General features: G+C 40.2%; 1 protein-coding gene and 2 long non-coding RNA genes across 8 annotated transcripts in view; 1 reads left to right on the top strand and 2 right to left on the bottom strand.

The window, feature by feature from the left end:
* Window positions 1–25,285, top strand: part of LOC147844739 (uncharacterized) — a 120,607-nt gene that overhangs the window by 61,841 nt on the left and 33,481 nt on the right. Inside the window, exons 5-6 of one of the 6 annotated variants that reach the window (XR_015483238.2) lie at window positions 3,380–3,458; window positions 6,193–11,044. The exons of 4 other annotated variants lie outside the window; for them this stretch is intronic. Coding sequence is in view for 1 of the 2 variants with exons in the window: in XM_087248301.2 (XP_087104427.2) it covers window positions 3,380–3,463; window positions 6,193–6,270 (162 nt within the window). In the remaining variant the exon portion in view is untranslated. Of the gene's footprint in view, window positions 1–3,379; window positions 3,464–6,192; window positions 11,045–25,285 lie in introns of those variants that run through there. One more of the 6 variants, XM_087248301.2, reaches the window with a different exon arrangement.
* Window positions 1–25,285, bottom strand: part of LOC148679954 (uncharacterized) — a 113,241-nt gene that overhangs the window by 79,674 nt on the left and 8,282 nt on the right. The window lies entirely within an intron of this gene.
* LOC147839767 (uncharacterized) lies at window positions 11,322–13,033 on the bottom strand. Its single transcript, XR_015515049.2, has 2 exons — window positions 12,822–13,033; window positions 11,322–11,719 (listed from the first exon to the last, which is right to left on the bottom strand). It is a non-coding gene; the product is annotated as an uncharacterized LOC147839767 (long non-coding RNA).

Below are 25,285 nucleotides of genomic sequence, written 5' to 3'. Positions count from 1 at the left end.
TGGTTGCAGTGTGTGCAAGTAACCTGATAGTAACTGCAGTGGGCGTTGGGTGAAGTCTAGCCAGATAGCTCATCATTGCGATTTTCATCTGGATGCCTTTAAGCTCACCATCAAAGCTCAAGAAGCATGTAAAGCCTAGTCTGAACCTGAACCACAATAGGACTATAGCCCCTCTATAGAACCTCTGTTCTATTCTTTTTTTAATTAATTCAGTTATTTTCTTTACTTTGACCAGCTCAGAGACCACACTACTGAGAACCACCAAGGTGATCTAAATATTTGATTGAGAACCTTGCGCGTGACTAAAGCCTTGAGGCCATTATGTAGATATCAACTATTATATAGCCACCCTAGTTCAACATCACAATGTCTGGCCTACAGTGGTTTTTAAAAGGACCAACGTCTGGCCTGCACATTTCCCCTAGCTGATGACCCTGTCAGCCTAGTAATTTATATATGTTAGACTAGTCAATAAGTCCGCTATAACCACGTTGGATTGTCTTTGTTTTGCCTCACAGAAAAGGTCAATTTAACGATGGAGCCTTGCAACAAGCTTTACTTGAACAAGTTTCCTAAAACTTCTAAACTATTCATCTACTTCTCAAGAGGTAGTTATAATTTTCTTTTTAAATAAATAAATAATTACAGAGTCCGCTCAGACAAAGTCATTGTTATATTAATTTTGTTAAATTAACTATAAGTTAATTCTGAGCAGAGATGTATACTAACAAAGTAGAACTACTTCACTACTGTACTTAAGTACTAAAAGGCTGTATCTGTACTCTACGGGAGTATTGTTTTTTTTTTTACTCCTACTTCCACTTTTACTTCAGTACATATGTTTGATGAGTTTCATACTTTTACTCCGATAGATTTTTTATGTGCTGCATCATTACTCGTTACTAGGGGGTGTCAAAATGATTCATATCGTTTCAGTAAGAGATCATAACCGGTTATTACCTACTGACGTCATTTATCTCCTATGTGCGAAGTGGCAGTACTATGTTATGACGAAGGAGGCGAGGGTGAGTTACGCTCTTACTACAATGAAGGCGGCACAGCACATGAGCCGCTATTTCACTACTAGGGAGAAATGCTGTAAGAATCCACCTCTGCCTCTCTCTCTCTCTCTCTCTCTCTCTCTCTCACTTTGGACATTTGACCCGCTGACCTGTTTGTGAGGTAACTTTTTCTCTCCTCTTGGCTGTTAAAGCAATACTTGTGGATCAAGACACGAGCGTGCCTGTGGAATATGTAATCTCCACTGTGTCTATTACGGATTACCTGTGATAACAGTGTATTGTGCGCATACAGACTGTAACCGCAGCTGTTCTTCCCACCATCGGTGAACAGCGCTTTCATTTCTAAAGCCGACCCCAGCCCTTTTTGTTGAGCAGGTGAAGACAATAGCCAGTCATAGGGATGTAAGACCTCGCCTGCATGCGCTCAAAAAGCAAGCGGGATGATATTTTCATTAGTTTATCAGCTATAAATGCTCGTGTTGTATTCTGTGCATGTGTTGGAGTTTTGTTTGATACTTTCAGAAAGAGTGTTTTCTTTAAGCAGGTCAAATTAAGGGTACAGTCTAAATATCTTTCTGCTGTATTAAAGAACAAAATTGTATTACAAATAATATATAAATATAAATATATTTATAGATTTTAATTAAAAAAATTCTTGTGCTGTGAAGAAAAAATCTAATTGTGTATGGAAAGCATCGTCAATGCACTGAGATATCGAATTGAACCGAATCGATGGCATGATAATCGTTACCGAACCAAACCTTGAGACCAGTGTATATTCACACCCCTACTCGTTACAAATATAGACCTTTGTCTTGGCTGCTGCTTGAAGGGCACCATAGCGACCAGCGTCTTCAGGTATAATGTTTTGAACTTCCATGTACAGCGTTTACAACTGATAATTTGCGATTAGAAAATGGGGTTCAATAGCGTTTTGAGTAGATGACACAGTTTTTGTGACACACAACCTTGAAAAGGTGTGTTAAAGCTGTTATAGTCTGTCAGATCTGTGATTCAAGCGCGAGAGAAAAACTATCGCAGTGTTGTTTTGTAAACAAATTTCGGGAGGAGCATGCGCAAAAGTTTCAGTATTGAATACGTCATTGACATTCATCCTATTATCAAATCAGTTCTTGAACAAACCCCTATATATACCAAAGCTGTCTTACCTGCAGCATCTCCCGACTTTAGCATCCAACCTTTGACGCTGAATCATGTCAGAGATTAATCTCTTTGCAGAGGACGACACCTTCCTTGCTGAGATCTCCCGCCGACACCCAGAGCACCACAGCCCCGCAGAACACACCAGCTCAGCCCGCGGCTCCACCTCGAGGCCGTTGTTCAGCCTGAACCACGGCTGTTCAATCACGAAGGGGCTCACCTTCTCCATCTCCCAGAAGGCAATCTTCTCCAGTCTCATCCTTCGCCTCAGCCAGGTCCTCCGTCCTGGCCACGGGGATGAACACGGTCTCCGACCTCCGCCAAGCATTGGCCAGCGCAGGCATCTTCGTTCCTCGCCGAACCACCAAAGCGGAACTCCTGGCGATGTATAACTCCCTGCAATCCGAAGCACCACTTCCATCCACCACTCCACCGTCCAAAGAAAACCAGCCAGGTTGGACACAATCCATACCAGCGACCAGATCCAAGCCCATCCTCCAGACCCGAACGCAGCAGCAGGCCTTCAGCAAGTCTAGGGCAAGTACCGGGTCCAGATGACGTTGGACCCCAATCCCCGGAAGTCGGACTCAACGCCGGTTCAAGGCATGCTCCCTCGAGCCGCCAGTACAGCGTGAGCTTGCCTCCGCTAGTGGAACCAGAAGTCCATCCTTGGCCCGCTGCTCCTCCGTCCAACTTAAGCGCAGGGTCGCTACAGGAAGCACAAGCCCAAACTCATAATCCGCCAGCCCACCCCTTCCAAGTTCCCACAGGTAGCGCGAGCTTGAGGCCGCCTCCGCTTACAGCTTAAACCCCAGCTTCTCTTATTCCTCCTCTTCTTTCCCAAGTTCTTTCAGGCCCCGATGCAAGTTCCAGCGTGAGGCCACCTCCGCTGATGTCACTGGCGATGGCAGCCCCTCCACTCTTCCCTTTTTCTTCCACCTGCAATCCTAGAGCCAACAGTAGCGTCAGCATGCCTCACCAACCGGCTCTAGCTTCCTACTTCCCTCCAGGCACCGACGCAAGTTCCAGCGTGAGGCCGCCTCCGCTGATGTCACTATCAGCCCCTCCTCTCTTCTCTTTGCCTCCCACCCATGATCCCAGCGCCAGCTGTACCGTGAGCATGCCTCCGCAATCGGCTCCAGCACCTAACCTTCTACAGTCACTTTCTCACACTAAATCTTTTTCTTTGTCCACAGCCACACCTCTACCTGTTCCACCCAACGCCCTCGTCCTGGATCCTCCACCTGTCTCCAACACCATCAGGAACCAAATCCGGTCAGGTTTGGATGTCAATCTTTTTTCCCTTCACTCACCCATTCCACCCATATCGGCAGACCGCCAGATAGATTGCGGTCAATTCTCAGTAACCCTAAAAAACACAAATAATTTTCAGTCCCTTATCCTTTCATTCCCAGAATTCACTGTAGCATTCTCATGCTACACGGAAGTAATTTGTTCCGTTCATCCCCACAGGAGGCGCAAACTCAATGACTATCTCGCGATAGTCGCCGAGCTCGCACTTTCATACGGAGGCTTCCATTTTTATACTTACCACCGGCTTTTTTTTTTTCGCAAAATGCGCCATTCGCATCTCCTAATGGAACTAGTCCCCATTCTGGGGAGCTTTAGACACAGAACTCCATAATAAAGTATTTTTAGGTGTCCGCAATATATCTTGCGCGGTCTGCCGATCCACCACCCACTCCACTGAATCTTGCCCATTCTTTAATCCCATCCCTTCTCCCCTCCCCGAACCAGCCAAGCCCTGATCCACCAGTTACGTCTTAACTGGTAACAAACCCAAATATCCCGTCCCTTCTTTCTGGTCACCGCCCTTCTTTCACAGCTTCTGCCAGCCCCTGCACTGAGTTCAACAGCGGCAGGTGCTGGAGACAGAAATGTTGTTTCTTGCATGTTTGCAATTTCTGTGGCGGCGCTCATGCCCGCACAATATGTCCAGTCAAAAGATCTGTAAATAAAAATGCATTATCTATCGACTCCTGTGAATGTTTCTCGACTAAGATCGGAATTGTTACAACATCCCGATCCTTAATTCACTGAATTTCTATTAATGGGTCTCTCTTCGGGTTTTCATCCAGGCGTCAATAGCCTCCCCTTCCGTAGTCTTATTTGTCAAAATCTTCAGTCCGCTCTCGCCAAACCCGGCGTCATGGATCTTTTAATCAAAAAAGAAGTAGACGAAAATTTAATGATTGGCCCTTTCTCCGCACCTCTGTTTAGTGTTTACCGCGTCAGTCCTATCGGGGTAGCCACTAGGAAATTCTCCAATAAAAACGCCTAATAATCGACCTTTCCTCCCCGCATAACTCTCCGTTTCTTAGCATCAACAGTCTCATCCCTCCCGAAAAGTTCTCTTTAAATTATCATGACATCGACCAAGATATTTCACTAATCAAAATAGTGGGTCGCGGCGCTTGGATGGCTAAAGTCAACATAACATCCACCTTTAAAATCATGCCCATCCATCCTGATTTCTGGCACCTTTTCGGCATTCTCTGGCGAAATAATTATTATTTTTCCATCCGCCTAAGTTTTGGTTGCAGAAATAGCCCAAAAATTTTCAACATGCTGTCGGAAGCAATATGCTGGATCCTTTCCAATAACTACGAGATCCTGCACTTAATCCATCTATTAGATGATTTTCTAATCATGTCACCACCCGACGCTATCCCAGCCAAGCACCCCTTGACAGTTCAAAAGGTTTTCGCCAAACTCAGGATTCCCATAGCAGAAGAAAAAAACGCCGGTCCAAGCACTTCCATCGAATTCTTGGGCATTAAATTAGACTCCAACAAATTCCAATCATCCCTACCAAAAGAGAAAATTGATCGAACAATCCTGGTAGCTTAATTCCCTAAGGCTGATCGTTCATTTCTCATCTCTTAGTTTTCGTGTCCTCAGCTCACAGTCTAGAGGATCAAATATCCATTGATGAAAGTAGTCTAAATGAACTCCGTTTATGGATATTATTCCTCAAACAATGGAACGATCTCTCCTTCTTTTACAGCGACCTAATATCCTCCCCAGCAGACATCAATTTATTCACCGATGCTGCCCCGTCAATCGGATTCGGAGGTTATTACCAACTACGCTGGTTCGCGTCCACCTGGCCGCACCAGCTGTTAGACCTACCGCAATCACTTAAATCATCGGCGATATTCAAACTTTATCCACTAGTCTTCGCTGCATCCCTATGGGGAAAAGAATGGTCCGCTTCCAGTATTATAATTCACTGTGACAATAAAGCAACCGTTCACTGCATAAATAAAGGCCGTTCAAATTCTATAGCATTAATTCCCCCTACTTAGACGCCTTACTTGGATATGTTGTAAAAAAAAATAAATGAGTGAAAAAGAAGAAAAAAACCCAGTCCAGGAGACTCGAAACAAGCAGAATTCCTTTATTGAGACGTTTTGGTTAATCTGCAGTCATACAGCGTCTTTAAGATGTCCATGCAAGAGCCTACTAGAGGTCCGCAGTCTGCAAGTTCTTTCACAAGTCTGAATTAGTCTCACACAAGTCTGAGTTAAGACAAAGATTTCATGTCTATATTGTGTTCTTAGGAGGAGGGGATTTGGCTAAACAAAGCATGCAAATTAAGCGTTGTGGTCGGCAGGGTAAACTGCTCTTTCAGGCATTGATCTCATCATGTTCTGGAGACAGAAACCGCCTGACCATTTGATCGAAAAGAGAAAACAATAGACACCCCATGCTGTGAAACTGATAATTGCATCACTTTGGCTTAGCCTGTTGTTAGCAAGGCAAAGGTTAAATGACCCTCCTAGCTGGCATGTCAATGAAATAAAATAATTAAAAACCAGAGAATATAACTTTTTAGTTATACGTAGATTATTGTTAATTTGAAATTAGATGATAAAAATTTATATTTCCACAGATATCAGCATGTGACCAATTTGTTTTAACTGCAAAGCACATTCCATGGTCCAAAAACCAAATTGCTGATTCTCTCTCTCGTTTTGCTTTTCAGAAATTCAGACTTTTGGCACCAGAGGCGGGTCAGTTTCCAGTCCAAGTCCCTCCTTATTCAGAGTTGATATTCCAATAGATCATCCTTTAAAAATCCTGCTTGGAGCCTCCCTCAAATTTATCCTTCAGGCGGTGGTGCCTAGAACCCTGCAGTTATATTTAACAGCATGGAAAAGTTTTAAAACATTCCACGCATGTTATAACATTCAGTTTCCTGATTTTTCCCTACTTACCATCTCATCTTACTAGGGATGGGAAGATTAACCGATATGTATCGATACGCGGTCATGCGCGTGCACGATGCGAGTGCATCGGTAGAGCAGCAGAGGATGAATGAAATTTTGGAAGCAAATCGAGATGCATCGGTTTTTGCGAGATGCATCGGTTTTTCCAAGATACAGCTTATATTTTTAATATAGAATGTACTTTTTATTTATTAGCAAGTGTTGTCAACCTGTTTTTGCCGCATTATTTAATCAACCTACATAAAGTATGCCTTAGCAACGGACTTGCGGATGTGTACACTTACACTACAACTCAGTGTATCAGGTGTGCGGATGAAGCTAGTGGAGCGCCCTCAGAAAGCGCGAGAAGCAAAACAAACATTTTATTGCTCACTGAGTTTTAAATCTAAGTAGCTATGGCAACATTATGGATTTTGCAAAAAAGATGGATGACTTTTTAGGACAGATGCAATTTGCAAAATGTGCCGCGCATCTGTAAAATACACGGGCAGTACGACTAATCTGAAATCTCACTTGAAGCGGCGCCACGGTGTTGTTGTGGAAGCATCTTCCAGTGTTCCTGCATCCCCTGCTTCCTGCTCTGCTTCAACTGTAGCTACCAGCTCCAAACGTGGTGAGAAAAGCATCGCAAGTTTTTTCCATGCGCAACAGTTCTGCTCGCTCTACGGCAATAACGAATGCTATTGCATTGTTCATCTGCAAAGATATTCAGCCTAGTGTCACGGAGAACAAAGGTTTTAAACACCTCCTCCTGTTAATTTTTATTTATTTATATTTTTATTAGCCTGTTGTTTACAGTGATAGTGATGTTTCAAAGCAGCATAACACTGCTAGTTCACGACCTTAAGTTTTGAATATTCAGTGGCACAATATATCTTTGTAAAACTTATTTTCATAGTTGAAAGGTTAAATCACAATTCTTGTTGTGCAATGGTAAACCTTTATGTTGAAAGAGTGCAAATATATATATTTTTAATATATATTGCACTTATACATTCTGTTTATCTTGAAAATCCTTAAATAATATGTGCTATAGGTTCTAAAATAGCCCTCTACTGTAAACGGACACTCTGGCTCTGAGAGAAAAGCCAGTTTGTAAAAAAAGTCTTGGTTTTGCTTTTAATAAATAATCAAACTCATTCAATGGCACAGCATCCTTTCTTACATCATCTCATAAACTTGATTTAATAAGTTAGTGCTGAATTATCTCATTGTATCGTGATATGGGTGTGAATCGTATCGTGTTGCATCGCAATATGTCACAAGTGTATCGCTAATATATCGGATCGTATTCTTTGTATCGAGATGCGTATGGGATCGGCATTATAGCTTAGATGCCCAACCCTACATCTTACATATCCTGCCTCACCATTATCAAAAAACTCCAGATCAATTCTATCAAAGGCTATTTGAGTGGAATAAAATTTTTCCACAAACTAATTTACGGTTTCCCCGCACCTCACTTAGCTAATTCTTAAACTGCTCTTTTATTGAAAGGCATACAAAGAACCCACCCCACACGTCAAGACACACGACAACCCATAACACTGAAAACACTCACTAAATGCATATCCACTCTTCGCAAAGGATACAAACCAATCCACACAGCACGTACACTTGATGCTATGTTCATTTTAGCTTTCTTCTGATTTTTAAGGTGTTCAGAACTTACCATTACATCTGGGTTCAACCCAAACATTCATCCCACCGTATCCGATCTAGTAACATTAGACAACGAAAACATTTCCTTTTTCATTAAGCAAAGCAAAACTGATCAAGCTAAAAGAGGCCATAACATCTACATTTTCAACCTTCAATAACCTATTTGTCCATACCAAACACTGCTAGCACTTTCACAAATCCTGAAATCACAAGCCTCTTCCTTAGCAGACCCTCTATTCACAGACGATAGCAAAAGTCCAGTCACTCGTTTTTGGTTTCAAAAGCATCTTAAATGCGTCCTCATTAAGTTCGGCTTCCCAGCAGACAATTTCTCCAGCCATTCTTTCAGAATAGGCCCAGCTACCACCGCAGCTCAAAAGGGTCTACCAGAGCAGCAGATCCAAACACTCGGACGCTGGTCCTCACAGGCCTTTAAGTGCTACATTTGATCTGACTGCTCTCACATTAGAAGAGCCCAACAAATCCTTATCAAAAAAACCCTCTTAGATAAAGTTGACACCCACTAGAGCCCATCACAAAACATCTCACAACACATTCGTCATTGACAATTTACAAGGCACTTTCTTCAAACACCCTTTGCATACTATCTCGATAATGCTTGTACAGCGTCGCTCCAACTGGAATCGCACAACTTATTACGCACACCTTTATTATAAATATTAAGCATCACAGCTAGTGCAACGACCGCCCCTAAGGGAGACGCACACTTTATTACATACCGCTGCAAGTGCATTGATCACTCCTACAGGAGACACACACATTATCATTATGCACCACTGCTAATGCAGTGGCCGCTCCTACGGGAGACGTACACCTTATAATTAAGCACCACTGCAAGGGCAGTGACAGCTCCTACAGGAGGCGTACACCCCACCATCACGCACTATTGCAAGAGCAGGGACCACTCAAAAAGGAGACAATTTTTATGCACCACTGCTAGTGCAGTGACCGCTCCTATGGGAGACGTACACCTTACAATTATGCACCACTGCAAGTGCAGTGACTGCTCCTACGGGAGACGTACACCTTACAATTTTGCACCACTGCAAGCGCAGTGACTGCTCCTACGGGAGACGTACACCTTACAATTATGCACCACTGCAAGCGCAGTGACCGCTCCTATGAGAGACGTACATCTTACAATTATGCACCACTGCAAGCGCAGTGACTGCTCCTACGGGAGACGTACACCTTACAATTTTGCACCACTGCAAGCGCAGTGAGCGCTCCTACGGGAGACGTACACTTTACAATTATGCACCTCTGCAAGCGCAGTGACTGCTCCTACGGGAGACGTACACCTTACAATTTTGCACCACTGCAAGCGCAGTGAGCGCTCCTACGAGAGACATACACCTTACAATTATGTACCACTGCAAGCGCAGTGACAGCTCCCATAGGAGACATACACCTTACAATTATGCACCACTACAAGCGCAGTGACCGCTCCTACGGGATACGTACACCTTACAATTATGCACCACTGCAAGCGCAGTGACCGCTCCTACGGTAGACGTACACCTTACAATTATGCACCACCGCAAGTGCAGTGACTGCTCCTATTGAAGACGCACACCCTTTTTACGCACCATTGCTAGTGCAGTGACCGCTCCTATGGGAAACGTACACCACATAATTATGCACCACTGCAAGTGCAGTGACTGCTCCTAAGGGAGATGTACATCTCAACATGCACCACTATCAACACAGCAACCGCTTCCTTCCAAATCTCATACCTTACAACTCAACAGCACCCCTCCAAATTTTTAAGATCAGCAAATTTTGGGGGGCTTGCACACTTGTCTGGCTGCTGTCCTGTAACCAAATAGCGTTTTTTGGGGAGCGTTCAGCAGCCGGGATTCGATACTTCGCTCGAATCCCAACTCCACTTTGTTTCCTGATAAGGGGAATAACTCGAGTTGGGGTGTCTCCTCGAGCTCAGAGCCCTCACCCTGGACAGCACGCCAAATATGCTTTATACTTAAACGAATGCAAGTGTGAACTCGTGAAGTGATGTTTTGTAAAGAAATTTCGGAAGGAGCATGCGCAGAAGTTTCAGTATTGAATACGTCATTGACAATCATCCCATTATTAAATCAGTTCTTGAACAAACACCTATATATAACAAAGCTGTCTTACCTGCAGCATCTCATGACTTTAACATCCAAACTTCGACGCTGAACGACGCCTTCCTTGCTGAGGCCCCTCTGAGATCTTCCGCCAACACCTAGAGCACCACAGCCCCGCAGAACACATCAGCTCAGCCCGCGGCTCCACCTCGAGGCCGCCGTTCAGCCAGAACCACGGCCGTTCGATCACGAAGGGGCTCACCTTCTCCATCTCCCAGAAGGCAATCTTCTCCAGCCTCATCCTTCGCCTCAGCCAGGTCCTCCGTTCCAGCCACAGGGATGAACACGGCTCCGACCTCCCTCCTTCTTGAACATACCCCTATACATACCAATGCTGTCTTACATGCAGCATCTCACGACTTTAGCGTCCCTCCACCACCCCGTCATCTCACCTCTTGCACTGAATGGGCTCTATGCACGGCGGCGCGTGACGCATTTCCGGTAAAATTTAAGACCCCGATCCTACTTCCGCCGATCGTACAGTACAGTGCTACAACAGGAGCGCTACTGATAAAAACGAGTAATGTTTTGGACAGTTGTCTTAATGTTTTATGCCATTATAGCCCACTTATATATGTTTATGTCAGCTACATAAATATGACATCTAAACGTTTAAAAGTGTCATTTCAAAGACGTGAGAACAGTACTTGTAGATACCACTGCTGTGTTCAGCAATGCACAGCGTCAAAAATTGAACTCTTACCTTAGTTTCCACACGTTTCCAAAAGACAAAGTCGTGCAGAAGAGGTGGGTTGTTGATATTAAACGTGAGAATTTTACAGAAACAGAAAAAAAACAAGAGTGTAGCTGACAATTTCAGTCTAGAAAACTGATCGAGCCTCGAGTGCCAACCGGATGCAGACATTTAAAGAAAGGAGCTTTTATGGCAAATAATAGTTTATTTTCATTGCCTTTGAAGTAAAAAAAAAATGAACATTAATATACATAAACATTTCTTAAGCTACTTTCTAAGTGCATTTTTTAAATTCAGAATAAAGACCTTTATTTTATTCACTGTACATATAAAATATAATTCACTGTATGTAATTTGAAATAAAAATTGTCAAAAAAAGTAACATTTTGAAAAAAATATTTTATTCAGATGAACAGAAACAATGACATTGAATCAGTTGTTTTCTTGAATCAGGTGCTTCTTCTGTAACTTGTGCATAGAGAGGTATTTGGGCTTATACGTATTAAATAAATAAATAAATCACCCATCTGTTTCATGGAACTTAACACATAATTGATCCATTCCAAACAATTGTTCATGTGACAACTCACATTACACATTTCAGAGTAATGGGCTGTCTGCAAAAGCAAAGCAACCAAATGTTTGCATATCCCACTCTCAGCCACACAAGAGCAGGAGCTATTAACTAGCAGACGATGGCATGGATCTTCTGACGGATGTCCACTCCAGGATGAAGTAACACATAAAATTTTCTAGCTCTGAATCTCATAATGTTACCTAGAAAACAGAAACAAGAATATTAATAGGTTTTTAAAGAGAGTCATTAAAGGCAGTTCACTCAAAACTGAAAATTCTATTTCCTCATCCTTCACTTGTTCCAAACCTGTTTGAGTTTGTTTCTGATGTTTAACACAAACAAAAATACTTTGAAGAAAGCTGGAAACTTGCAACCACTGATATTCATAGTAATTCTTTTTCATACTATGGAAGTCAATGGTTACAGGTTTTCAGCTTTCTTCAAAATATCTTCTTTTTAAAGGCATCTGCAGCAATATCATCAGATTAAACTACACAGTAAATCATTAATTTAAATGATTTAAAAGTAGCTCCCTTTAGTCACACTTTAAAATAATGTTTCATTAATTAATGTATTTGCTCACTATTTAAATAACTATTTTATATTTAACATTGTTAAACTAATTTACTAATGAATAAAAATCCAAAGTCATGCTTGTTAACATTAGCTATTACATCGTGAGTTAACAAGCACAATGAATAAGCATTTGTTCATTAATGTAAAAAACTAATAAATATTGAAATAGACAAATTGTTGATGTGAAATTAACTAATGACACCTTATTGTTTTGGGTCACCCTCCCATTTAATTACAGTGTTATCGACTAAATAGAAAGCATGCTATCTACACTGTTACACTGCATCTGTCATCACTGTTTCAGCAATAAATCTCAGCATTGACAAAGTGCTATTTGTCTGTTGTGGATGGAACGGCATTGTATTATTTTATTCCTAATATATCTTGCTCAATAATCATGCTTACAAGCTAAGACAGCATCTGTGTTTCTGTAATTATCCGAACTGAACAGTGGTGGTCACTTTAGAACAGTAAAAGTATGAATGGGACAGAACTTCACATGTATGCTGTCCTACTCTCAGCTGGTGAGGAGACTCCGATTTCTTCATAGACCTATCGGTAGTAATGAGCTCTCACTGAGATCTTATTCCTGCCCTGTTTTTACCTGACACTTTGAGACAGAATTACGTACACATGTGATTATTTTTACTTACGTGATAAAGCTGCAGATGGACGGATCGTAAGAGTATTAACGCTAAAGTTAGCCTTCAGGCTAGCTGAACTTACCTTCATAATTGCACAGGTAGGAAGATGCATATAACTTGAAACCCTTCTCAAGCTTTGCTCTGCGGTGTTGTAGAGCACATCCGGACAATCATTTGCACATCGTTGACCATAATTTACTCGCAAACAGCGAGTAAATATTGACGACTCTGTCATAATACTGTTCACCTCCGCTTAAAATCACCCAGACCGGAAGCTGGACCGCGGCCTTAGACAAAACGCGGAAGTAATGCGTGCATATAGCCCATTCCCGGGGTAAGGGTTTTGGGGCCGGGCTAGATACTTCGCTCGAATCCCAACTCCACTTTGTTTCCTGATAACGGGAATAACTCAAGTTGGGGTGTCTCCTCGAGCTCAGAGCCCTCCCCGCGACAGCACGCCAAATATGCTTTATACTTAAACGAATGCAAGTGTGAACTTGTGAAAGCCATGTTTCTTTTTGTTCTGCTTAACCACGTGTCTCCAAAAAAGATATTCAAAATAAACAAAACAATATGATGTCTTGACTGCTTTCTATGTTAACTACATTACAAAATACCTGTACTTTTACTTTGAGTACTTGAGTAGTAAACTTTGAAATAAACTACTTGCAATACTTAAGTACAAAAAGTGTTGATACTTCCACTTAAGTATGGTGCTTAAAGAGCACTTTACCTTCTACTCAAGTCACTTTTTTGATTTTGTACTTTTGTACTTGTACTTTTACTGTAGTCTGCGTCTCTAGTACTTTGTACATCTCTGATTCTGAGTGTTTATAATTAATAATAAGTAGGGATGTAACGGTATCAGAATGTCACGGTACGGTATTTATTGAATCATTTACAGGAAAAAACAAAACTTATGAAAATACTCCAAAAAAGTGCCAAAAGTGTCAATGACATACAAATTAGTCATCTATCTGTAAGCTTTGAAACAGGAACTTCAATTTTAATAACATAAAATTATTAAACTATGTAAAAAAATTAAGTTTCAATTTAGTAGTGTTGAAAACTCATCACATTCAACATTTAATCACTCACTCACTTAGATAGAGATGGGTTTAAAGGAAAATTATCATATAAATATAATCTGGTAAAAGCTGGTATCTCTGGGTATTTACAATGTCCCCTGCAACAGAAAAAAACCCTCTCATTTGGGACTGAGGTTTCAGGGACAAGAGAGATATGACTTGGCCCAGGTTGACAGCAGTGGGTAACGTTGTGCATTGTCTTTCCCCCACTTGAGAGGACAAACCATGAGTGAGATAGGGATCTCATGTCTGCATCAATCTGAACAGTGTGCTGTGTTTCTGCAGTCCCCATGACTGATTATTGGTCGTATTCCCCAACTTGCAGGCACGTGCACACACAGTGCTCAACCTGTGCAGTGCACATGCCCTTTTTAGTCTTGGATAGAAAGTTCTCTTCCAAAATGATCAAAAGTGCCCCCGCGACGCGACATACCCTCCGTCCCCGCTTTACAGTACGCGCGCGACAACACCGCTATTCAGTACGCACGCGACAACACAGCTGATAAGAACTCGCGCGACAACACCACTATTCAGTACGCGCGCGGCAACAACACCCGCTTTAGGGTTTTCCAGCTCTTTTTGATCCCCGCTTCTAGCAGCACACTCCATTTCCGCATTACTGGATCTGTAGCGACAACAGACCGCAAGGGATTATGGCCAAGCCTGGGCTGATGGGAATTGTAGTTTCCGGTACCTCCCGTTCGCTTCATTCGCCTGAGCAAATTTTACTCAGAAGACCTATAGTTTTACCGAGTCATGTAACTACGGTAATATCAAAAAAAATGTATATTGCCGTATGACGGTATTTACAATACCGTTACATCCCTAATAATAAGTCATTATTATTGATCATTAGGATTCATAAACTGAGCTAATTTTGCTACGGATTATGGTGGAGAATGCGGTCGGTCATTTTAAATGTTTTATGTGAAGCAAATTTTTTCATTTCATTGTGATTCTATTGTGCGCACCAGAGTGACCAAAAGTGTGAGCAGCTGGAAGGATGCACGTCTTTCAGCCATTCACTAGCACACAGATGACTACTGTAAGTGCAACTATTAAACTGCAGTTCACTATATTTAAATTCGTTTTTGCAAAAACGCACGTCGTGCAAATTATTTAAATATCATTGCGCCTCTCGGAACAGCGATTTCCCTCAGTGCTTCTGGGATAGTTTGGCAAACCTCCAACTCTATCTGTTAAAGGTTTTACTATTGTAACTAGAGTGAGGCTAGGTACCGCCTGTTTCTCATATTTCTAGACTATATTCTCCCATGGTTTGAAACTTAGATTAGCTACCTAACGTTTGAACCTTTTTATTCGCCGCCGAGCTAAATGATTTTAGAACTGCTGGCCGGTTTCTAAATTAATGTATTTTACCATCTGTGAAGTGAGCCGTGTTCAGTTCATGAATGAAAGTCCTTTTTGTAAATTAAAACCGCTCCCTGAGCGCTCATTGGCTCATCACACACTTGTCTCATGCGTTGTACATCCTGTACTGTTTTCTACCCAAATAGAATTTTGTAATTCTTTATACCAGTTTCCAATTTTCTCTTTTTACTCATTCTTCTGTCATAGGATGATATAAGCTTTATAAGCCACCAGATACTAAGCCTATTAATAGTTTTACTTGGATTGGTTGACCCAAATTAGTAGATTTTACTAGTACTGCCTTTGTCTTCGACTTTTATAGCCTTGAGTTTGTGTGGTTAATGGTACAGGTTGTCCATTTTGCAAATCAAAAGATTGGGTTCATCTGTCTGACATAACTGACCCCTGCTGGAGGACACTTCAGATACCTTGGCCTTGTAACTCGGCTTGCAAACCGAAGTGAGGCATCAGCAACATTGTACTCCAAGTAGGATCAACCGTGTCAACAGGCATTCGGTCAATCTTGGTTAACTACCCTGTCATGATTCCACACGTGTGCTGCCTGAGTAAGATTGGCAACCTCACTTTTTAGGCCAGTGTTTTCCCCTAGGTTTACAGTTTTGGGGGGTGACAGCAGTAAAAAAACAACAATTATTGGTTCATTCTGTATGAAGCAGGAAGCACACCAGAAGCGCCTCTCGGCCACGCACCGCACAGCACCACTCCATGGATTTTAGAATTCTAAACAGGTTTCTATACACACACTGGCGCCGCCCAGCCACGATTCACGAAGCAGTTCATATTTCAGCTGGCCCACAGAGCGCCATCTGATTAGTTTCATGTTAAATATCATGCGAATGTGCGCATTTGGTGTGTGATAGTTTAAACTGTTATGTCTGCGCCGTGTCGCGGCGCTTCTGGTGTGCGACCTGCTTGATTGCCTGTTAAAGTGTGAAGTCATGTAGGATTTTACTTGTTGCACGTCTGTGTGGATTGTCAAGATATTCCTTCATCAAGTCGATAAACTCGATCTCAACATGTATGAAGGGCGTAAAAGCCTGCCATGTGAAAAAACGCGCCGATATTTTGGTTTGAACACGAGTAGAAGTGAGGGACTGTAGCAGTGAAAATGAAAGTACCCTCCCCCATGATGTCATTTAGAGTTGAAAACCAGACAGATCAGGCAGCATCAGAGAGTGGAGCAAAGGGCATCAAATGAGTATTTAAAAGAGGAAAAAAGAAAAATAGATTAAATATATTAATTTATATTAGACACACATCTGGTGCTTGTATTTACTCCTGCTATACGTCCACAACTTCACGCATTGGGTTAAATTATTCTTTACAGTATCCATGTTCAGTCCTTTACTTCCACTGTATCTTTTTAAGAAAAAGGCAGCAGCATTACAACCTGTTCAATCAGAAGACAAAGTTAAAGCGGAGCTGACAGCCAATCTTTCCTAGGCTCAGCAAAACTAGCAAAAATACCTCTGTATTCCTGCAAGTGCAATATTTACACAAATATTTCTTATTCAAATCTTCAGCAACGCTTTTTAACTTGTGAATTTGTTTTACATTTATTTACAACTTGACCAATTATTGTATGACATGGCCATTAAAAATATAATGTTCCTTAACCAGATGGTTTTTCAAGTTACTTTTAAAGAGAGTTTTACTTCTTTCATGTTGTTGTAATGTTTTGAGAAAACTAGTAACGCAATAAAAAAATCTAAATCGTGAATAATCGATCAAACTTTATAAAAAACCTAGATTTATGTACAAAAAAGCCCTATGTACAACTGTACAAGTTAAAAATTAAAATTTATTTTTATATCTTTTTTTATCCACAAAGTGTGCAGCTTTTGTCTCTGCAGTTTGTCTCGGGCTTAATTACTTACAAAATAAAGTATACTTTTATACTTGACCTTTAAGTATACTTCTATTTCCTAAAGGTGTATATACTGAATTACCAAGATCAGTCTTGTGCAGCCAGGGGGAGTATTGCTGCTCTGACAGCCAAGTTAGGACAAAGCTAGGCATGCTCCGATCAGGATTTTTGCAGCTAATATCGAGTACCGATTTGTTGTCATGGTGCTCGGCTTATACTGATCACCGATTCTAATGCTTCAAGCTTTATAATGCATTGAGCACATCTTCCTCTAAGTATGAACCTTAAGAGAAGTTCTAGCCTTACCTAAGGCCCCGTTTACACTGGCAGTTAAATGTGACCCAATTCCGATTTTTTGCTCATATGTGACACAGATCGGATCTGTTGTATGAACGTGCAAAGACGAATAAAATGCATGCATTTGGATATTCAGAAATCGGTTTCAGGCCTCCTTCATTTGTGGAAATAAATCAGATATAGATCGGACATGTGACAATGCGACTGTCATGAAAACAGGCAGATTGAATTTATTGAGGCGTTCCGTTCTGTCCATCATTAAACTTGTGATAACGTAGTGCTTCTCCACGGTTTAATGACAGAAGGAAGAGCGTGTGTGGAGATGCCGACGCGGTAAACAACATCAGAGGAAACACAGAGGAGGGAAGTGGTCAGTCGCCACAATTTGCTCCCACCAGACCTGAGATCTCTCTCGTACCCACAAATTCCTCTGAATGGTGGAGGACGTCATAAAGCATATAAACCATAAGCGCAATCTGCGATGATGGCAGCTTTGCCACCACCGCCTCAAAATCATTTTAAAGTTGGCCGAACTTTATGTTGTAACTTTTGCTTTTTGTCGCTATTAATACATGCACTGCGGGCTACACATAGAATAACTTTATTCTCTCCAACACCATTTCGCACACAGGCAAAGGCTACATCATCAACGACACACACACAAACACACATCAGGGCCATACCATTACATAAATTGCGTGGGGGTAAATCTGGACTAAACCATTCACTGCTTATACTACACTTCGCATATTTCGCAGAGCTAAAAACAAGACAATTTCTTCCATCGTGGCTAGTGTGGCACAGAAGCTAGAACCCGCCTTTATGCATGAGTGACATGGTAAATTGTATGGCAAGTGTAAACGCATGAATTGGATATGGGTCACAATTAAAACAATGTGTAAACAAACAGTCAAACAAATCAGATATAGGCAACAAATCGAAATTGGGCATCAAGACCTGACAGTGTAAACGGGGCCTAAGAGAATAAATGAAGGATGCTGCATATAATACCTTAAACACGTCTCTTATAACCAGGTGTGAACGTGTCATGGTCAGAAGCAGCTAAAAGATAATTCATCCATTAATTTTACTCTGGCTTAGTCCCTTAGTTATCAGGGGTCGCCACAGCGGAATGAATCGCCACAGAAAATAATATAACACAGATTTAAAAATTGTTATGAAAAATTACAATGCAATTTGGAAACACTGCAAATGACAAAAGAAGAAATCAACATGACTCAATCGAGAACAAGTTTGAAGCGTATGTTTGATGCATAAAAATTAAAATGCACACCTATGAATCTAAATCTTCTTTACGAAAAGGAAAGAGGTCTATAAACTACTGTTTATAGCAATGAGTGTATTACAAAAATGTATACAAATAAATATTCATGTAAAAAAAATTGTTTTATTTATCTAATAGTTCCAGTCAGCTTTTAGTGAACCTGCAATATTGCCAAAACACAACTTTCAGTTGTTATATGTGTAAAAAGGCCTAAATACATGCAGGACCATTGAAATATTTTGCTGGTCACCAACTAATGACAGCAGATCACTCAGAGATAGAGGGGATTTGCACTCGCGATATCTTTACTGCTCTATTCATTTAACAGAAGAATATAAAGTAATGCTTAGAACATTACTGTGCCTCTCGTGATCTATTGTCTTGCTCATTTACTCTCGTCGCCATGATTTCCGAGTATTATAACTCATTTTGGGGGGGGGGGCCCTTAAAAGATCCAAACCAGAAAATCAAATCAACTTAATATATTTAATCAAAAATTAAGTGAAATGATACATGAATATAAAGAAAAGAAAACAAAAAAAAACTCAAAAACTGAAGAGGGAAGGATGAACACCCGCAGTCCTGTTCTCTCGGTTTTTATCCAAAAGCACATCACAGGTAACACTCCACACCTGGTCCATAAGTCAATCACGGCAAAACACCGCACCTGTTCAAAACTCCAGAAGAATACCAGATCATGGAACACCTCCATCTAGTGGACACTGGTTAACAAAACCTTACGATCGTCACACACTGGAGACACAATGACTGCACTTATGATAACATAATATATGCCTTCAGTGATTTCCTGAAGATAAATACCAATAAGTAACTTGACTGGAATAACTACAGCAATCGCTATCGTCTAATCTCATATGGGGTCCCAATCCCAATTCTATTTTTGTACCCCTACCCCTTCCCCCTGGCCCTTAAAACTGAGGGTAAAGGAGAAGGGTTTCTAAAATGACCCCTAAGAATGTAATCTTAGGGGACACGTTGGATACCTTGGCCTTGTAACTCGGGTTGCAAACCGCAGTGAGGCATCAGCAACATCATACTCCAAGTAGCATCTACCGTATCAACTGGTATTGGGTCAATCTTGGTTAACCCTCTGAGGTCTGAGGGTGTTTTGGGGCTCTGGAGAAGTTTTGACATGCACTGACATTTTTGTTGTTTTCAGTATCTTAAAAACATATAAATGGCTAAAGTGTGATAACACTGTGAACAGCACAAGTTGGGCTACAATAATACCTAAGCAGCATGTTTGTATGTGTTTGTGTTTTTGAGAAAGAAACGTTTATGCGTGGTTAGTAAAAAACTAAAATTTTAAAGTCACTGAAACAAGGTCGTGAAACACAGAAAGCATTTGTGCACAAGACTTTTGAGAACTGGATCTGGTAGTTTAGTGTTTTTGCTTCAAAATGATGTGAGAATCATCTTGTTCACTTGCTCACAGATAACAATATAATGAATTAAAAAATTTTAAGTCACTTTTTGAGTGAAATTGGTTTATGCGGGAAGGTGTGAACTATCATTACTATGCAGTGAGTCACACCTAAGAAGACAAAGACCTGCATAATGAGCTGCATAATGAGCCATAAGACAGGTATGTGACTAGGAGGGAAGAGTTTCAAGAAGGAATCAGAGGAAAGTTTATTTACTTTTTTGTTTGCAGTTTATTTAAAATATCTTAATCACACAAAATACCTGGAGATACACTTGTGAGAGTCAGTACACTCTATAAAACTCTGCAAACTTTTAAACTTACACATAGCAAATCTACTGATTTTAATTTTTTTTTATTTATTTATTGTAAATGAAGAGTTTTGTAGCAAAATTAGATGTATCCATTTTGAGAAATGTTGTTTATTGACATTATTATTTAAGACATCAACAGTCAAGTTCATTCACAATTTTATAAATTAAACTATTACTTGAGCTCAGTGAAGTCCAGGAACACAATATTCTTCAAATCCAGGATATTTTTTATTTAACTTTGTCTATAAATAATTTATAAATAAGTCAAAAACATGCCGAAATGCAACATATTATTTTAACATCGTCAAACATCTTAAATTGGTTAAAAAAACAATACATTATAATATATGGAATAGTATATACAAAGTTTGAATTATAATAGATATATTAAAATATTAGAATCTTATAATATATAATAAGATTCTGAGTTAGTTTTGGTAATCTCATATTAGAGCAATGTTATTTTAAAAAATGATAATTAATCCATATTAACAAAAATTACTGTGAGCAAAAGAAAGCAGGTGAAAAACACCATGTGCGAAAATGAAATCACAGCAGCTTTTGAGCTGTGCAAGTGATCATCCTCTCATTCGGTATTCACAGTAATTATTTAAAGAATAAACTTACAAAGGACACTTAGAAATGTAACCTTGCAGACAGGTATCCTGTGATGGGGAGCAGCGCAGGAAAAAGGCAGTATTTCATTGTAACCAATGGCCTTCTTCTTGACATCAGCGGAGACTCACAGACGCAAGATTACTTGATCCACTTTTGTAGCGTTTTTAAACATTTTGTGAAGTTGAAGGCTACATCTTCATCTAATAGTTTGTCGGAATGACACATACTAACAATTCTCTCATTACTGAGCAAACTCGGAGTACTTCTTGTCTACTTTAGCTCTCTTTGCCGCTGGTCCTTTACCTCCGTTGTTTTCACATCTGGATTTACATTTGAAGCGCGCTAACTGAGAGGCGGGACCACGCTGCTGTAATGAGGCGATATAGGAGAATCCGTACAGTCCTTACTTTTATACGGATTACATAATAAGCAATAATTTGTTTTCGACTTGAATTGGTTAATGCAAAAGTAGACATATCAAGCTTTATATATATATCGTAAATCATCATCTTTGTTGACTATTTGCCGAGTTTTCTTTTATTTTAGTGACGTGTTTTTCTGACCACAGTCTGCTCGCGCCTCAGACGCTTGTAATAACAATGCCTCGTGGGCGTGGTCGCAATAAAACTAATGAGATCAGACTGAGAATCTAGACATAGCGTTGGTTTCATACCAATTACTTTATCAAGCACTGTTTGTTTTCAACATGCATATCTGCGTTTAAAAGTAGACACTTTAAGCTTTCTAGAAATACATTTCTCATCTGTGTGCATTTTGTATTCGCTGAGGTTTAGCGCATTTTACAGACGCGTTTCTAAAAGCAGTTCACTGAGAGAGGAAAGACAGAATGCCTACACTGTTTGTTTTCCTTATTTTGCAAAAGCACACACATTTGTTGTTGTTGTGAGTGTACACAAGAAAAATTAGACACATAACAGATTCAATTGATGTGTTGATCTTATCTATACGATCAAAACTGAAAGTGTTATTTAAGTTCATTTCAGCAGTTTGACGCCACCACAGGTCTTCGACCCCAGAGGGTTAATTACCCTGTCATGATTCCACATGTGTCCCAGCCTGAGTGAGATTGGCAACCTCACTTCATAGACTAGTGTTTCCCCTAGGCGTGGCGTGGAGTAGTGCGGCGTATCTGTTCAGACTGACACAAACACAAACTCATGGTGTTAATTTGTTTCTTTTAATGACAGCAGTTAAAAAACAGCAAATATTTGAAGTGTACAACTGTACAAGCTAAAAATTAACATTTATTTTAATATATTTTTGTGTGTGCAGCTTTTGTCACCGCAGTGTATCTTCTGCTTAATTACTTACTAAATAAAGTATACTTTTATACTTGACCTTTACTTATGTATACTTCTTTTTCCTAAGGGTGTATTTACTGACTTACTAAGATCAGTCTAGGGGCAGCCAGGGGGAGTATTGCTCCTCTGACAGTCAAGTTGGGTCAGAGCTAGGGATTCTCCGATCAGGATTTTTGCAGCTGATATTGAGTACCGATTTCTTGTCATAGTGATCGGTAGGGTTGGGTACCGTAAGCCGGTGCCATTATAGCACCGGTACCTTTGTAACGGGTATGTACCGGATCAAATCAGCATATGAATTTCGGTGCCACTGGTGTTGTGACAAGGACTTTAGAAGCATCAAAGGGGTGCATCAAATGCATCTCTAAACATTTAATTTCATAGATATGCCACAGCCATATCACCCAGCAGCCCTAGACCAGTTACTCACTGAAGCTAAGCAGGGCTGAGCCTGGTCAGTACCTGGATTGGAGACCACTAGGGAACACTAGGTTGCTGTTGGAAGTGGTGTTAGTGAGGCCAGCAGGGGGCGCTCAATCTGTGGTCTGTGTAAGTCCTAATGCCCCAGTAAAAGTGGAGGGGACACTATACTGTCAGAGGGCGCCGTCTTTCGGATGAGACAAACCGAGGTCCTGACTCTCTGTGGTCATTAAAAATCCCATGGCACTTCTCGTGAAAGAGCAGGGTTGTAACCCCGGTGTCCTGGCCAAAGTCCCTCTATCGGTCCTTACGATCATGGCCTCCCAATCATCCCCTTTCACCGAATTGGCTCTATCACTCGCTCTCCACTCCACCAATAGCAGGTGTGTGGTGAGTGCACTGGCGCCGTTGTCCTGTGGCTGCCGTCGCATTATCCAAGTGGATGCTGCACGCTGGTGGTGGTGTGGAGAGACCCCCCCTCATGATTGTGAAGCGCTTTGGGTGTATGGCCATACACAATAAATGTGCTATATAAATACACATTACATTACATAAGCATTTCATAGTAAACAACTTTGAACAATATGGACAGGCGATGTCAGGCGTTTGTTATTGTCGCTAGGGAACAGATTTAAGGGAACAGACTTACAGTGCAGTCAGCTTGATTTACGGTGAGCAAGAGTGACACTCTTCAGACCGACACGCATGATTGCTTTCATCAAATTTGTTTAAATTAAGCATTCTAAAGCGTATTTTAGAAGCAAGGATTCTGACAGCAACGTGCTTTACAAAAGTTGCGTGTAAAGGGGAAACATGTCAAACTTAATAGCACATTTGAGTGCTCAAAAAAGCAAAGGAATGCTTCTCTCGCGAGCTCTAGGTGTCACGTGCAATCGTTCCCTCGGGCACTTGCTTCCTCTGCTTTTGCGGCACTTGCTCTCTCTGTAACGGTGCTGTGCGCATCAGTTCCCCGCATTCGTCAGAAGTTGACGCCCAAATTGACACAGGTAGATTAAACTTCAGTCATGTTCATGTCGTGAATCTATCAGAATCTCCACTGTTGATGATATTAGACTCCTGTTTTCAATAGCGATTTTAACACTTTTAATACCGTAAGAAGCATCAAAGGGGGGCCTAAATAAATGTTTGTTGCAGTTTTTAATCCTTTAAGTTCATTTGATTGATCATTTGATCAAATCAGTTGATATTATTAACGCATTTATTGGGTAAAATTGCTAATTTTTACTGTCATTCAATGTGTTTTGGTCATTATCAATGCACAAAATAAACAATAAGAAATATAACTTATTATGACTCCAGAATAATTATTTTTTTAGGAAACACTGTAAACATTTTCAGAAACATTATTGTAAATGAATGGGAGGGCAAAATAATTTGACTTCAACTGTAGGCCTGTAAAGTTTACAGGTGCAGCAATGTGCCTTGATGTACTTGAATGTTAGAAATGTGTTATCCTACACCAGTATAACGTTACTTGTCCAATAAATGAACAAGGGAGATTATTTTGAGTTTAAGTTATTTAATTATCTTGTTTATGAAGACTGCAGAGTGATGCATGAAAACAAATGACTTTGAATAATGTTTTAAGTATTTTGTGATATATATGTTAAAATGTGCTCCTAACAGTACGTGGCCCCTGCTCACCCCCCACAGGTTAATAGTAAGCTAATGTAATTTCATAATGCTAATCTTAAATTCATGCTAACCAACAAATGATCAAAGGAAATGTATTAATGTAATACAATATGAATTTATGTTTATTTTAAACAGTAATTATATTGTTCTATTAAAATGATTTTTAAAAATATTTTGTCAAATAAAATATTTGTGTAGAGTCATCCACCATTATTTTTTTGGCTAAAAAGTATCGATTCAGGCACCGTTTTAGCACCGGTATCGTTTTAAAAGTATCGATTTAGCACCGGTATCGAGAAAAAAAAAACGATACCCAACCCTACACTCATGTAAGTTATATTTAACTCGTTTAGTTTTGCCTACATTTATTTTTGATTTCCGTCTTCTACACATGATTTATTTACAACACATTGTTAAACATAATAGTTTATCTAACTAATTTTTAATATCTACTTTTTTTATCTACCACATAGTGACAGTCAGTGCATAACATTTTACTAGTTCTTTTGCAAGACAATTGTATTAAGACAAAGTCCCTTTGAGTATTTTATAGTCTTTTATTCAGATTAAAGTGTAATTTAAAGACTTAATCAGTAAACTGCGATAGTTTAAACAATTAGTCAAATATTTTGTAACTGATTTGCTGTGTATATTAAAAATATACAGTAAATATTTCTTAAGGAGGCTAATAATACTGACCCTATTTTTATTTAAATTAAAAACTGCTTTTATTCAAGAAATAAAAAAATAAGAAATAGAACTTATTATGACTCCAGAATAATATTTTTTTAGGAAACACTGAAAATTTTCAGAAACATTATTTTAAATGAATGGGAGGGCAAA

The sequence above is a fragment of the Danio rerio genome, chromosome 4 (genome assembly GCF_052040795.2).
Source record: "Danio rerio strain M-AB ecotype USA chromosome 4, GRCz13ab, whole genome shotgun sequence".
NCBI classification, from domain to species: Eukaryota; Metazoa; Chordata; class Actinopteri; order Cypriniformes; family Danionidae; genus Danio; species Danio rerio.
This window is presented reverse-complemented; position numbering and strand designations above follow the sequence as displayed.